At 53.9% G+C, this 14,630-nt stretch overlaps 1 protein-coding gene across 2 annotated transcripts; it reads left to right on the top strand.

Annotated features, from left to right (window-relative positions):
* Positions 1 to 17: 17 nt before the first annotated feature.
* On the top strand, positions 18 to 14,438 carry TTI1 (TELO2 interacting protein 1). 2 transcript variants are annotated; one of them, XM_005141266.3, is made up of 7 exons: positions 18 to 2,387; positions 2,844 to 3,029; positions 3,801 to 3,949; positions 4,740 to 4,880; positions 6,279 to 6,483; positions 7,204 to 7,291; positions 13,102 to 14,438. In XM_005141266.3, exons 1-7 carry the CDS (start codon positions 95 to 97, stop codon positions 13,310 to 13,312), a joined length of 3,273 nt encoding a protein of 1,090 aa, XP_005141323.2. In that variant the 5' UTR covers positions 18 to 94; the 3' UTR covers positions 13,313 to 14,438. The 2 variants fall into 2 exon arrangements, with proteins under 2 accessions (XP_005141323.2, XP_033923067.1); XM_034067176.1 differs by lacking the exon at positions 4,740 to 4,880.
* The last annotated feature ends 192 nt before the right edge of the window (positions 14,439 to 14,630 follow it).

Raw genomic sequence — 14,630 nt, forward strand, 5'->3', positions numbered from 1 at the left:
GCCGCGACTTTCCTCATGGCGCGGTGACAGCGCCGGGTTCCTGCCGCCGTGTCCGGTACCGACACCGACACCGGTACCGGGGCAGGCCGCGGCCATGGCCGTGTTCGACACCCCGCGGGACGCGTTCGGGGCGCTGCGCCCTGCCTGCGTGCAGCTGACGCGGGTGCAGACGGCGGAGAACGTGTGTCGGCTGGCGGCGCGGCTGGCGGCCGTGAGCGGCCCGGCGCTGCAGGAGCTGCAGGAGTACGTGCTCTTCCCGTTGCGCTCCGCGCTGCGGGCACCGGGGCCGCGACGGGAGCGCCTGGTGCAGAGCGCACTGCACTGCATGGCCTCGGTGCTGGCGGCCACCGCCGTGCGCAGCCCGCGGCTCCTGCGGGAGCTGCTCGCCGAGCTCTGCGCCTGCCTCGGGCCCTGCCCCGGCCTCAGCCCCGGTCCCGGCCCCGCCGCCCCCACCGAGGACGTGAAGCTGGCGGTGACCGAGGTGCTCCACACGCTGCTGCACTCGGCCTCGGGCGATGTGATCCTGTCCCTGTACCGACCATCCACCCTCCCGCTCCTCGGCTGCGCCGTGTCCCTGCTTCTGGGCCTGGCGGAGCGAGAGAGAGCCAAGCAGCTCAAGGTCTCTGCGCTGCAGTGCTTGCAGGTCGTGGTGCTGCAGTGTGACTGCCGGCAGCACCGGCCCCTGAGTGAGGACGAGGCACAGCAATGTGGGGATCTGTTTGCTTCTTTTCTGCCGGGGGTTTCCCTTGCCCTGTCTCGGGTTGTGACTGCAGACATCAAACAAGGGCACAAACCCACCGTTGCTGCCATCAGACTCTTTTACCTGATCGTTGGCCTGGTGATGGCCGATGCACAGCTAGCCAGAGTCCCAGAGAGCAAAGAACAGCTGCCAGAGAATCAAAGCAGACTATCAGAAATACTGGTCCATAGAGGACCTGACTGGAGCAAAAGCACAGCTGAAAAACTGTCTCTCCTCCTCTGTAAAATGGTTGAGTTCTCCTCAGTTCACCCCCACTGGAAAGTGAGACTGGAGCTGGTGGAACTGGTCCACCACTTACTGAGGAACTGCAGCCGTTCGCTGGAGAGCTCCTTCACTCACCTCTTGAAGGCCTTGGTGGGGCTGGTTAATGATGAAAGCAGTGAAGTCCAGAGCAGGTGTAACGAGGTTCTGCAGAGCATTGCAGAGCAGAGGATGGTAGCACAGAGCAGGGCTCTGGCTGATGTCCTCTCCGAGAACCTCCACTCCCTTGCCACAGCACTTCCTCGCCTGATGAACTCTCAGGATGACATGGGCAAGGTTTCCACTCTGAGCTTGCTGCTCGGCTACCTGAAGCTGCTGGGCCCCAAGATTAACGTTGTCCTCAACTCCACATCCCACCTGGGCCGCCTGTCCAAGGCACTGATGCAGGTGCTGGAGCTGGATGTGACGGACGTGAAGATAGTGGAGGACAGACGCTGGGGCTGCGAGGACTCCCTGCAGCCTGGGGTGCAGAAAGGCAGATGCCAGAGGAAATACTTCCGCTTCTTCACAGAGGAGAAGGTTTTCCAGCTCCTTCAGCAAGTGTGTCGTGTTCTTGGCTACTACGGGAACCTCTATTTGCTTGTGGATCATTTCATGGGGCTGTACAGTGAATCTGCCATGTACCGAAAGCAGGCGGCCATGGTCCTCAACGAGCTGATCACAGGAGCTGCTGGACTGGGGGTGGATGTTCTCCAGGAAAGGGAAGTGTCACCGAACATGGATGATCTCAAAGCGTCTGTAACATCCATTCTCGACGAGTACACAGACCAGGCAAATTGGTATTTGATCACAAGCATTGATACAGAAGAAGTCAGCCATGAGCAGCACCCTGTGCACCACACAGGACTCCCTGCCCACCCCGGGGGGGTGTGCAGCACCATTCTCCTTCCATCCCCAGAGCTGCACGCAGCAACCCGCACCATGAACAGCAACATCTGGCAGATGTGCATCCAGCTGGAAGGGGTCGGCTGCTTTGCTGCTGTCCTTGGGAAGGAGTTCCGGCTGCTGCTGCTGACAGCTCTGTACCCAGTGCTGGAGAAGGCTGGTGACAAGACCCTGCTCATCAGTGAGACAGCGCTGGGGACGCTGGCAGAGATGAGCGAGGCCTGTGGCTATGGCTCCGTGCAGCAGCTGATTAATGACAACTCTGACTATCTGGTGAATGGGATCTCTCTGGGCTTGCGCCAGCTGGCGCAGCAGCCACACGCCTCCCGGGTGCTGGACACTATGCTGAGGCATTCAGATGCCAGCTTGCTGCCACTGGTAGAAGACGTTATCCAAGATGTCCTGTCAACTCTAGATCAGTGTTACAACAGCCAGGCTTCCACCTTCCTCGGGGTCCTGCACTCACTAATGACAGCTTTAGGTATCTGAACAACCTTTACTTCATGTAATTCAGTCTAAGGGGGCTTGTCTTTGGCCTTTTGACTTGCCATGGGAGGTTTCAAGTAGCTGAGGTGGTGGCAGCTTGGCTTTGCTTGGTGGGCCAGCTCTCAAGAAAAGGTGGCCAATAGCTTCCCCTCTCCACAACTGGTTTTTGCCTGGCCTGAAGAAACATGTCCTTTAGTGGTTGAGAAAGGATGGGTTTACTGCTCCCATAAGTGTTCTGCAGAAGCACGTGGAGTGTAGTCCTTTTTATAGCGGGGTTTTAATGTTCTCATCCCATGAGGAAGGTCACAGTGATGTGACAGCAGGTGCCTGGTTCTGTAGTTCAGCCCCATGGGACTGGAGAGTCCTGTTTGTCCCCAGGAACCTGTGGTACCTTACTGGCCTCAGGAGGGGATCCCAATTGCTCAGTGACATCTCAGCTCCTCTCTTGCAGTGCAGTGGTTTGGCTCATCCTGCAGTGAGGAGCAGCAGCAGCAGAGCACCGAGTGCCAGAACAGGACCTCACCCCCAGGGCCACAGGTGGTGACAGCACGAGACATGGAGCAGTTCTTCCTGGACTACATCAGGCAGAAGCAGATGGCAGAGGGCGATGTTCCTGACTCAGGGTTTGAGGATGCAGGTCAGTGCTGTGCTGGGGGGAGAAGAGCATGTTACACTTGGAGAAAGATGGGGACCTCTTGGGTTTCCTTTTGTTCCACGGGTAACCCAGGCCCAGGCTGAAGCTCTGGCACCCTCCTGGCAGTCTCAGGTCTGCTTTGAGCTGACCTTGGCTCACACACAGCACTGCTGGGTGCTCTTCCTGTGCTCTTGTGCAGGGGGAGTGCAGTGCTTGCAGATCAAGGCTTGTGTGGCTCTCAGACACAAGCACACTACAGTTTTTCCTTACCTAATAACAGTCTCCTCTTCCTAGGATCTTGCTGTGTTTTTCCTCACCCTCCCTTGGGAATCCCTGTACCATTTTCTCTGGCTAATGATGCCACCACTCCCCTCTCATTTGTCCTTGACAGGCCTTGCAGACACAAATACAAGGAATTTTTAGTCTTTACTGGGCTGTGCTGCGATCCTGACCTTTAAACACTTCAGCTTTAAATACCCAGGCTTTTCACGTCTCATAAAAATCAATGGCAGACAAGTCTGTGGTGATGAGAGCCTGCAAATGTCACAGCAGCTGCATTGTCCAGTGAAGAGAGCAAACCCTCCCGAGTCCCACACTCAGCTGAACCTGACGCTTGGCTCACAGAACTCAAGCATGGACTTGCCTATATCTAGATGTGTTTTAAAATGCCAAAGGCCTCACCTGGGAGCCCGCAGAGTAGTAGTGGGTGGCTGTTGTGATCTTCCAGAGTTTCCAAGTCATTTTCATGGCCTCAGTAATGGTTTTGCCTTCCAGATGAGGTTCCCCCCCTTGCTAAGCCAGAGCCCAACAACTGTGAGACGGAAGGAGAGGCTCCCCTGCCCAGCCATGCTCAGCTGGCCAAAGATGTGCTGGAGAGGTGCATCCACTTGCTGTCTGACAGGAACCTCCGTGTGCGGCTCAAGGTGGGTGAGCACCAGCACCAAGGGGATGGGTGGTGGCCGAGAAGGGGCTGGTGCTTGTCAGCACATGCACCAGGCATGGGGGTCTTCCTGCCCCAGGGAGGTCAGTGCTGCCATAGGCTCGGTCAGGAGAGTGCCTGAGTCTGCCAGGGGAAAGGGGAACAGTTTTCCAGGAGCTGTCTGGTTTAGGAATGGCAGCCAGGGTGGTTTTGCATAAGCACCTTCCCTTATGCTTGCTCGTGATAGCCGAGTCTTATGCCTCAGCCTTGGAGGAAGCAGAAGCATCTTTCTTCCATCCCCTTTCCTCAGCCTGCAGTGCACAGGCAGGATCAGTTTGGAAGGTGCTGGGGATGATAAGCAGGACTAAATGCCTGGGGTGAGGGCTTTTTAATTATGAAAATCCTTTGAAGGTGGCCTCCTTTTGAACTGCAAAGTGAGACAGAACATGCAGCAGTGAGACATAACCCAGATTCCTGTCACCAGGGCCCCAGCCCTGCCAGGTGATCCTGCTCCTGTTCTCCAGGAGCAGGGTCCTGGTGCACAGCTCAGCCTGCAGGATCAGGCCCTGGTTCTAGCCCATCCCCATAGCCCAGTACAGGTTATGTTACTGTGCTACTTGTCCCTTTCCTACCAGGCCTATGGTCTGTGCACTACTCAGTTATCCCAGTTCATGCTTAGGCAAAGCTGTACCCTTTTGTATTAAACCCTCCTTTCTCCTGGCATGTCACTGGGGATTCCCCTGGATGCCTGGAGCTGCAATGCTCAAGGTCTATTGCCTGCTCCTCCTGCCCAGGTTCTGGATGTGCTGGAGCTCTGTGTAACAGTGTTGCATCCTCACGGAAACCATCTGCTTCCCATGGCTCACCGTGTCTGGCCAGCTCTCGTCACCCGTCTGATCAGCGATGACCCTCTGGCAGTGCTCAGAGCCTTCAAGGTACAGCAGCGAGGCTGCCAAGAGCCTTCAAGCTGGTGCTTGGAAGCCAAGTGCTCAGGCATTGCTCTGCCCGTGAGAGAAGCACTGAGCCTGTGGAGTGGTGTTAACTGTGGCTGGGAACACAGGGTCACCACCCTGCAGAGGGAAGGCTTGTACCACTCCCACTGCAGCTTGTCCACAGATAAAACCTTGACACTGTTCCTGGGGGGAAGAGCAATAGTAGTGGGTATTGCAGGGAAGAGGAAAACAATTCTTTTACAGCCTAAGCAGCTGTCAGAGGCACTGTATGGTACAACCTGCCCTTGCTGGAGCCAGCACCAGCACACCTTTGGCAGTGTTAAGACTGAAAAGAAGGGATTTTTTTCACAATCAAGGTATTGGGAGAGGAGAGGTTAAGCCAAGACTTAACCTCATAATTACATTATTAAAGAGCTCCCAACCATGTCAACTGACTGCACTCTCTTCCTGATTCACCAGCTGGACAATAAAGCATGTTTCCAGAGGCTGCCAGCCCATGGCTTCACAGGGCTTACTCTGCAGAATGAGATGCATTTGGAATCCTTAGTGTGAATAAAATGAGAGTTTTGATTCCCCAAATTCAGGAAGCCATACACTAGTGTTTCAGAGTAACCACACCTCACACTGCCTGCCCTAAAAGGAGGGAGAGATCACTACACAAAAACCAACTCTTGAAAAGTTGGAGGGGTCATTGCAGTTAGCACTGACTTGGGTTTTGTATAAGGAATCCCCCAGGACATCTTCCTTCCTAAATCTCAGACAGGAGGCATAGTATCGGTGTAAACCAAGCACAGCATGGCCAGTATCTGTCCTGCATGCTAAGACCATAAGCTTAGTGAAGTTCTAAGAGGAAAGAGTATTATGGCCACATGGGTTGGGCCCATGGATCCCTCCTTCCTTTTCACATGTATTTAAGGCCATTTTCTAGGCCAGTTTTGTTTCTCTCCTGGGCACACACCCATGGTGCTGGGTGCCTGGGCTGTAGCCAGTCAGTGTTTCCCCTCACTGCCATTTGTAGAGGTGGCCTCTTTCCACTACAAAGGGGATTTATATCTTAATGGCATCATCTGTCAGAGGCTCCTCCAGCAATTCTGAGTGAGACTTGACAAGCTGCTCCTACCTTTACTGTGCTGCTGGGAGAAGGGCAGTCCTGGGAGGTGGTCAAGTGAAACAAAAGCAGGGTGCAGGTCACTCAGCCCCTCAATTGAGCACTCACCTTCTGCTCCCTATGGAAAACATGTCAGGTGTGGTCACATTGCCCTCAGCTGCAATGAAACCACCCAGGGGAAGGAGAGCCATGTCCCCACACTGGTGTGGAATGCTGGGCTCCTCCCAGACCTCTGTGCACTTACCCTCCAGTAACTGGTGCTTCCTCACTAGGTGCTGTGTACCCTGGCTCAGAAGTGTGGGGACTTCCTGAGGCCGAGGTTCTCCAGAGATGTCCTGCCCAAGCTGACCAGCTCCCTCCTCAGCCAGGCCCCAGCAAGTGCCAGAGCAGGACCTGTGTACACCCACACGCTCGCCTTCAAGCTGCAGCTGGCTGTGCTGCAGGGCCTGGGCTCTCTGTGCCAGAAGCTGGACATGGGTGAGTACCAGGGGGGTACAGGCTGTGCGAGATCTCTGCTAGTCTGACCTCTTCTCCTTTCAGCTCCACTGACCAAGCCTGCAGTTGCTTCTTAGCCCTCTGCTCCTGCATGGGATTGATTTCTCCAGCCTCATCCCATTCAGGTCCTTCATGTGTCCTCTTTTGAGAGCTCTGTAGAGAGGGGCTGGTTGCTCTTTACTCCCCCAAGAGACAAATGGGAGAGAAGATTCCCAGCACCTTGCAGAATCTGACTGTTCATCTCACTTGTATATGAGAAGTGGGTACAAAGTGGAGCTCCTGGATTGCTGCAGCCGGGCCTGTTGGGCCATGCTTTGTTCTCAGTTAACTGAAGAACTGGAGCCCAGCTAAGACTTCTGGCTAATCTGCCTGGTTCCGTTTTGGGGCATCTCTCTGGGTGACCCTTCAAATGCAGCACATTGCATTCTTCTACAGAACGAAACCCTCTGAAATTCTTCTAGGTTAAATTCCTGGAGCTGACTCTGGTGGGGGAGAAGGTTTGCTGGGCAGTTGCTCTTTTCCTCTCTCAATGCCCTTGATTGCTTTCCTAGCTTGGCAGCAAGATGCTCAAAAGGCGAGGTCAGAAGAGCTCTGGGTCAGACAGTTCAAAGGCTCAGAAGCCTCTTGCTGCCAATTTAGAGCTGATGCTGTCAGGCTGCAGTGAGTTGCCTCCTACCCTTCTTCTCTGTTCCATTTCTGCAGGCGAGAGTGACCTCAATAAAGTGACAGATGCCTGCCTGATTTACCTCAGTGCCAAGCAACCCAGGAAACTGCAAGAAGCTGCCCAGAGGTAATGTCTCCTAAATGCCTTTATATCAGGTGTACAAATAATGAGGGACAGAGGCAGCAGAGTTGCCCCTTTCCCTTGGCACTTTTCCCACTCCTCCCTCTGGCACGTTGGAGTCCTGCACAACAGGGTATCATGGAAGTTAGCCCCTTTCTCTGGTTAAGTACCATCTACGACCCAAAATGAGGTAGAGGGTAGCGTGCCCACAAGCCTCAGCTTACTTTCAGATTTCTTTGCAGGGCATTTGGGAACAGAGGGAGAAGATGAGCTACTTGCTGTTTTCTAACTGCCTCCTATGTGGGAATACTTGGGGTTCTATGCCCACTTGTGGCATAAAACTGCAGAGGGCAAGACAGCTATGCAAGAGGATGTGCCAGACATTCCCATGCATTTTATCACATAATACCTTCTGCAGGCTGGGGATTTACTTCTGTTATCCTTCCATTTTCCCTGGGCTCCTGTGAAGACATCAACTGGGGCTCTGCCAGGTGGATGAGAGGTGTTCAGGAAGCTGTCAGTTTTGGCACCAGTCTTGCTCTGGGAGAGGCTAGAAGAGCACAAACAGTTTAGGTGAACACACATCAACTCTATGAAGTGTTGACAGACATACTTTGCTGCTTGGTGTACAAGATCCTGCTCAGCATGTTCCTGCTGTCAGGATAAGAAATTGCTGTTGTCATATGTTGCCACCTGGACACAGGGCCAGAGATTTCAGCAGGCAAAACCAGCCCAGTTACAGAACATGAATGGCTGAGCTGTGCCTCTCTGTCCCTGCTGAAGGACAGGGGAGAACTCCCCCCTCTCTGTGTGGGCAGCCTTGCCTATGGGGAGGGAGCCAGCAGGGAGCAGGTTCAGCGGGTGTGGAGACTTCAGAGGGCAAACACAAGAGCTGCCGTTCCCTTCCCCAAGCGCCAGCCTCCGAGGTGCATGGGGTGAAGGGCTTTGTGTGGCTGGGCAGCAGCTCAGAAGGAGCGTGCTCAGAAGCTGTAGCTGAGCCTTTGTTTGTATTCCTGCACTGGGGAGAGCAGGTTTATTTTTACCTTCGTGGCTTTCATTGCATCGCAGCAGGCTTTGGCAGCGTTTGTTCTGCCGAGAGGCTCGTCACTGTAGGCTTGCATACCCTTAGCACAATAAAGCCTTCATCTGTGTAAGCAATGCTGGAAGGAAAGCAGAACACCAGGATCCATCTAGATGTTTGGAACCTTAAGCTTTCAAATCATTAACAAAACAGTCTGAAAAGCTGTGCAATTTCCCTCCCCAGTAGGGCTGGGGGGAAATGCTGCCTGAGCCCTGTGATGTGATGGGGTTATTAGAAGCTGTGCTGTGAAGGATGCTCATGGCTGTTGGAGGAAAAGGGCAGTAAAGTTCAGGGCAAGCAACGTTTTTCTCCTGTATATTATTTTTACTCTGTTTTAAGGGAGATGCCACATGTTACACTGCTCCTCTGCCTCTGATGCACTGCACATTTCACTGAACAAAGAAAGGCCTTTGTGAACAGCTCTCACTGTGCAGCTGTGTTGACCAGACACATACATGCACTGAGGCACGCTTTGTTTCTGGCCTGATACTAACCATGGTTATTGCAGTACCTGTAGTTCTCATTCCTCTTTGTTTTAGTTTAGTCCTGTCTGATCCCTGGTCTTGGAGCCTGGAGGGATCAGAGTTAAGCATACCACAATCACTTCTAACTAGGATACATGATACAAGGCTTCAGCCAGATAAGAATCACTTCTCAGCCATTCCTCAATTTCCTTTCTCCAGCAGCTCAAGCACCACATTCCTGTAAGCTCCAGTCCTTTCCTTGCTCTCCATGTGCCTGAAAGCAATCCTGCAAATTGACACAGGCTGTCACATGTAAGGCCCTTTCCATCCAGGCAAGGGCACTTATCACCTGATACATGAAGAATTCTGCATTTTAAATGCTTCTAAAAACAGATGGGCCAGAACTAATCTTAGCCACAGCCTGAATGCCAACATACGTCACATAACTCAGCTTTATCACTGCAGAAATCACACAAGGTAAAAAGATATTTGGAACCAGCTTGCCATATTGATTTATACTAAGTGGCCTTTGCTCAGCTTTTTGGATTCTTACCCAACTCATGAGTTGTGACCTGCCAAGAACAAGGTCAGGTCTTACAAAGTCCAATAACTCCCTGCACTGAGCGGGTGAGGAGCCTGCAGGTATGCGAAGGGCTGAGCAGGAATTTAGCCAAGGTGCTGGAACCACAAGAGAAAAACCAAGGGAGTTCTGGCTGTCATCCAGGAATGTTATCATGCCCCAAGGAGGCTGCTTAATCCCATTTATGGAGCCCTGTAGTTTCATTAGGTGAAGCAGTGGGAGTAAGTGAATTTTGTAACTGCAGCTTCATGCTATACTCACCAGGCAAAAAGAGACACTGGGGAAAAAGGGAAAAAGGACTCCAGCATGGCTGAGGAGGAGAAAATGGGACAATGGGTTTTGTTGTGAGATGACTGCTGGGAGGGTTCCAGGAGAGGAGTGTTTTCCAAAGCCTGAGAAAAACAAAATGCACCAAAACAACCTAAAACACTAAAAAACCCCAAACCAACCCTACTGCAGAAGAGCCTGGGAAGCCAGGGAGCACTGCTTGTGTCTGCCCTACCATTAAGAATAAGGCAGTGCACTGCAGGTACAGTGACCAGAACCCCCAAGCAGCTAAGGGAGCATGTGGGGCCCAAGCACTGGAACAAGGTGGGGGAAGATGGTGCAAACAAAATCCCCATGTGTAAATCTGAGCTTCTCACCAGTCCATTAAGTTGTATCATTCCTGACAAGCTTTTCAGTCCAGGGAAAAGGAAACTGAAGGGAAAGGGTCTAAGGAGTTGTCACTGGCCTATGCCAGCTTTGGAGTTGTGCGTTTTGCAGGCTGTTTGGAAATTCACACTCCATTCCTAATGCACCCTCAGAGCTTTGGAGGTTTTACCATTTGACCCTTGCATCTACCACCTGGGTAGGAATGGGGCTTTCTCCTGGTTTTCTCCAGAAATCATTTCCCCAGTGCCTACTGAAGCCTGTTAGTTTAATGTTCAGCAGAGATGCAGCAGCCAGACTTGTCCTTTGCCAGCCCATCCACTGTGCCCTGGCTTTGCTTGGAGCTTGGGAAAAGGTAAGAAAATAGCCACGCTCTGCTTTGTGCTGGTAGAATAAGTGGTTTAGTGCAATAGGAGCAAATAGGAACTATTTTTGGACCTTTTTAGGTCTGGGAGTTGGTCAAGCAGCGTACCTCCTTTGGTTTGATTGTGTAGTTCACTGCCTACTGATTGACAGGCATCAGTCTCGTGCTGGGCTCAAGTACACTGGGAGCCACCTGCACAAGCAAAATCCGATAAAATTATATTTAAGTTTAAAGAAAAACAAGGCAACACCAGAAAACAAACTTGGATTAACCCCAGGATTCTTTGCCATGGAAACAGGTTGCTTAGAAACTACCCCAGCGTTAGTCTGAAATGTGAAAGTCAAGTTGTTCTTTAAGCCGCAGAGCGCTCCAGGTTAGCGGAGATAATCACACACCTCAGGCCACTGCGGCACCAGAGGCTGTGGAGGTCTCCAGGGACCACCAAGTTCTTGGGGGTGGCTCTCTCTCTCCAGTGCAGCTGATGGGGAGAGGCTGGGGAGCAGGAGGTCTTCACTGGGAATCAGAACCGCAGCCTGGTTTGGGTTGGAAGGGACCTTAAAGCTCCTCCAGCTCCAACCCCTGCCATGGGCAGGGACCCCTTCCACTGGAGCAGCTGCTCCAAGCCCCTGTGTCCAACCTGGCCTTGTGCACTGCCAGGGATGGGGCAGCCACAGCTTCTCTGGGCACCCTGTGCCAGCGCCTCAGCACCCTCCCAGGGAAGAGCTTGTGCCTAAGAGCTCAGCTCAGTCTCCCCTTGGGCAGGTTCAAGCCATTCCCCTTGGCCTGTCCCTACAAGCTCTCATCCAAAGCCCCTCTCCAGGTTTCCTGCAACCCCTTTAGGTACTAGAAGGATACCAAGAGCCCAGGTTGTGCCCATGCTGGAGAAGCAGAAACCAGCTGAACAGTATCCCCCATTCCTATGTTTACTTCACAGTGATTCATCTTGCCTGGCCCTATCTGCCCTGCCATACGGAGAGAGGATTGCTCCCAAGCAGCTGCCCAGCGCCCATCCTGAGCTGGGGAAGCCACTGGGACCTGCTGTTTGCTGGCAGCAGCACACTCACACTGCCACGGCCAAGCGAGCACCAGCAGCTTGGAGAGCTGGTGTGGGGCTGGCAGGAGGTGCAGAGCCTGCCCCTGGGGCCAGGCCTGTCCCCATGTCCCGTCAGAGAGCTGCAGGAACAAGCCAGGGATGCAGGAGCCCTGTGAGCTCACCTCCATCCAGCTGCTCCCAGGAAGGAGGCTCATTGCCGATGGCTGTGGGGCACATCCAGGCTGGTTGCTCCGGAGCAGACCGATAGGATCCACAGCACCCACAGGAGGGGATGCTGCCAGCAGCTTGCAGGGACAGCATCTCCCCACGTTGTTGTGCAGAGACCTGCGCCGAGAGACAGGAGAGGGGTTAATGGCAGACAGGGAGAAGCAACAGCTTTGACTGCTCATGGTGTAAGGGTCACCCAGCCACAGGATTGTTGTGAGGTGAGGGAGCTTTCTAGTGCCTTCTTCTCATTTCTGTGCTCTCCCTGACAAGAGAGCTGCTAAACGGGATTCCTACCTGGTTTAGGTAGGAAATGAGCCTGCTTGAGGAGTACAGGTTCTTCAGAGAGCTTGGACACAGTGAGGTCTGCATTTTGTGTGGCTTTTGTAGCAGGTGATCTTTGATTTTAGAGGGGGGAGCTCTGTCCGGTGCTGCTGTGGGGACAGACAGACCCACCTCTGCCCCTCCCATTGCCTCACCCCACTGCTTCCCTCATGGCCCCATGATTTCAGTGGATGCCACTGCTCAAACCCTGAGAGAGGCCTGGCTGAGCCCAGAGGTTACAGCAGGAGAGCTGGCAGGGGAAAGGAGCAAGTGCAAATGCAAACCAGCCCTTCCCTCCTGGGAGCTTCCTGCTCTCCAGCAGGACTGTCCAGAGGCTTTGTAATGGGGCTCACAGCTGGAGGCAGGAGGGTGCTTGTTCAGAGATCAGACCCCTGGCTTACCTGAGGTATTGACATTCACAGTGAAAACCATCACCAACACAATGAAAAGCATTAGAGGAGCTGCCATTCCTCCTCCATTGCATTGTTAAGGAAGGTGTGGGGTTTGTTTGCTTTTAAAGAAAATCCTGCTTTGTGAAAGGTGCTGTGCAGAAAGAAGGCAATTTGGAGGCAGCAAATAAGGATTAGGATACAATGCCCTCACTACAGCATTTACCTTACCTGTGGCAGCTGCGCAGGAACCCCCCTGTGTTCACCACCCAAAAGGGAGAGCAGTCCAGTGGGCTGACCCCTCATTTGCCAAACGCAGAGAGGGTTCTGACCAACATCCACACCTTGCTTTAGGAGCACTGCAGATCCAGAGCATCCTGGGTGTAAGCAGCACATGCGTACGCTGCAGTCACCTCCCAGTGCTTGGGACAGGCTTTGGCCAGACCAGAGCCTGGGTCAGTCACTCAGCAGCTGCTGGGCTGACGTCCATAGCTCCCTCAGAACAGTTTTCCTCCCACTTGCCAGTAGCTGTGAAACAGCTCCACTGTCTTCTCTTGAGCACAGGAGCCATTGTAATGGTGCTCTCTACTGCACCTCTGTTCAAGCTGACAGCACATCAGAGCATCCCACAGCTCAGCTGAGGGCCCTGCTGGGTGCCAGGCAGAAGCTCTTCTCACTCGTTCCTTTCTTCCCACCGTTTCCCAGTGTTTTCTTCCACTTAATGGCCGTGGACCCTGACCGGACATGGCTCTTGCTGACAGAGACCTGCTGCCTGCAGGGGTACGAGCCCCCCCACGCCAGCCTGCGGCCAGTGAAGCTGGGAGGGATGGGGAGGCAGCGGAATGAGCTGACGGACAACGTGCGGCTGCTGCTGGAGCGGCTGCAGGAACATGGAGCACAGGAGCCACCTCCGTGACTGAGCTCTCAAGTGGCTGGAGCCGGAGAGGGGCTGCCAGGATGGAGCTCAGCCGGGAAGAGGCCAGGATCTGGAGCCCGGATCCAGCGGGGCCAGGAGGGGCTGCCTGTTCTGAGCAGCAGTTGAGGTGAGTACACTGCTCCGATCCTGCTGGCCTGGTGCTGGGGGCACAGCACGTCTGCTTCAAGGGTTCAGTACCGAGAGCGAGGCATGTTCCAGAAGTTACTTCCCAGCTCTGGATCCTTGGCCAGGGCCCTGCAGCAGCCACCCCACTCCTCTGACCTCACAGCTGGGATCCAGCAGCCACCCCACTCCTCTGACCTCCTCGCAGCTGGGATCCTTTCTCCTGTTCTCTGCTTGACAGCATTGACAACTCAGAGGCACATTTCTGGCCTTAACCCTTCACGGGGAAAGGATCCAGTTTGGGTGCATTAAAGCCATTTCCTTTGTAAAACCAGTTGATATCACAAAAGTTAAAGTGCATTTCCAGTAAATCCTCACCAGTATTCCCAGCAAGAACAGATCTGAGGAACATCAAGGCTGCTGCTGAGAGCAGGCGACTGCATTGTGCTCAAGTCCCACCACAGAGCAGGACTGGAGCGTGACCAGCTGTGTCAGTGAAACCCAGCCCTGGCTGACAGCTTGAAGCCAGTGAAGGCTCCTCCTGCCCCAGAAACCACCTGCCATTTCCACAGGGCATTTCTGAGACCTCTCCATCACCCACCCTGAGGGAGCTGGATGAAGTACCTACCTGTGCCCTGTGCAGCCTCCAGGGTGGGTGCAGCCGTGGTCAGAGGTGACAGGAGGTGTGAGCACAGCAGTGCCATAGTTTGCAATGCAGCAAGCAGAGGGGACAGCCGGTCCCTGGGCTCTGCTGCTGCCCTCGGAACACACACAGCTCACAGGAACCCGCTGCAGCTCCAGCTCCTCCAGGCTCCATCACAGGAACAATCTGCAGCCAGCTGCTCCCAGACCACATCTCCATTCAGCTCCTTCACCCCGAGCAGCTCCCGGCAGCTGCAGCACCCACGAGAGTTCTGTGCTGGGGGAGCAAAGGGACAGACTGTGAGTGTGGGAGCAGGCTCAGAAAGGCAAAACCCAAAGCAATAAACTGATTGTGACATGGCACAGGCTCCAAGCATCACTGCTGGGGATCCTGGGTGAGCATCCAAAACGTGCCTTGGTGGTTGGACCCAAGGGGGCTGCTCCTCCAGGAAACACACAAGTGTTTACCAGCTAGGACAGGGCTGCAGCTCAGCTTCTGCCCTTCACACACTGATTGCTTAACATGGGGCTGGATTTTGCACAGAGGTGCCCT

Source organism: Melopsittacus undulatus, chromosome 10, assembly GCF_012275295.1.
Source record: "Melopsittacus undulatus isolate bMelUnd1 chromosome 10, bMelUnd1.mat.Z, whole genome shotgun sequence".
NCBI lineage: Eukaryota > Metazoa > Chordata > Aves > Psittaciformes > Psittaculidae > Melopsittacus > Melopsittacus undulatus.

What these genes read in the sequence shown, in the direction of transcription:
- TTI1 (XM_005141266.3), top strand. Translation starts at nt 95, where the DNA reads ATGGCCGTGTTCGACACCCCGCGGGACGCGTTCGGGGCGCTGCGCCCT. An exon ending in CTCACTAATGACAGCTTTAG is followed by an intron (nt 2,388 to 2,843) that starts GTATCTGAACAA and finishes CCTCTCTTGCAG; the next exon opens with TGCAGTGGTTTGGCTCATCC. An exon ending in ACCTCCGTGTGCGGCTCAAG is followed by an intron (nt 3,950 to 4,739) that starts GTGGGTGAGCAC and finishes CCTCCTGCCCAG; the next exon opens with GTTCTGGATGTGCTGGAGCT.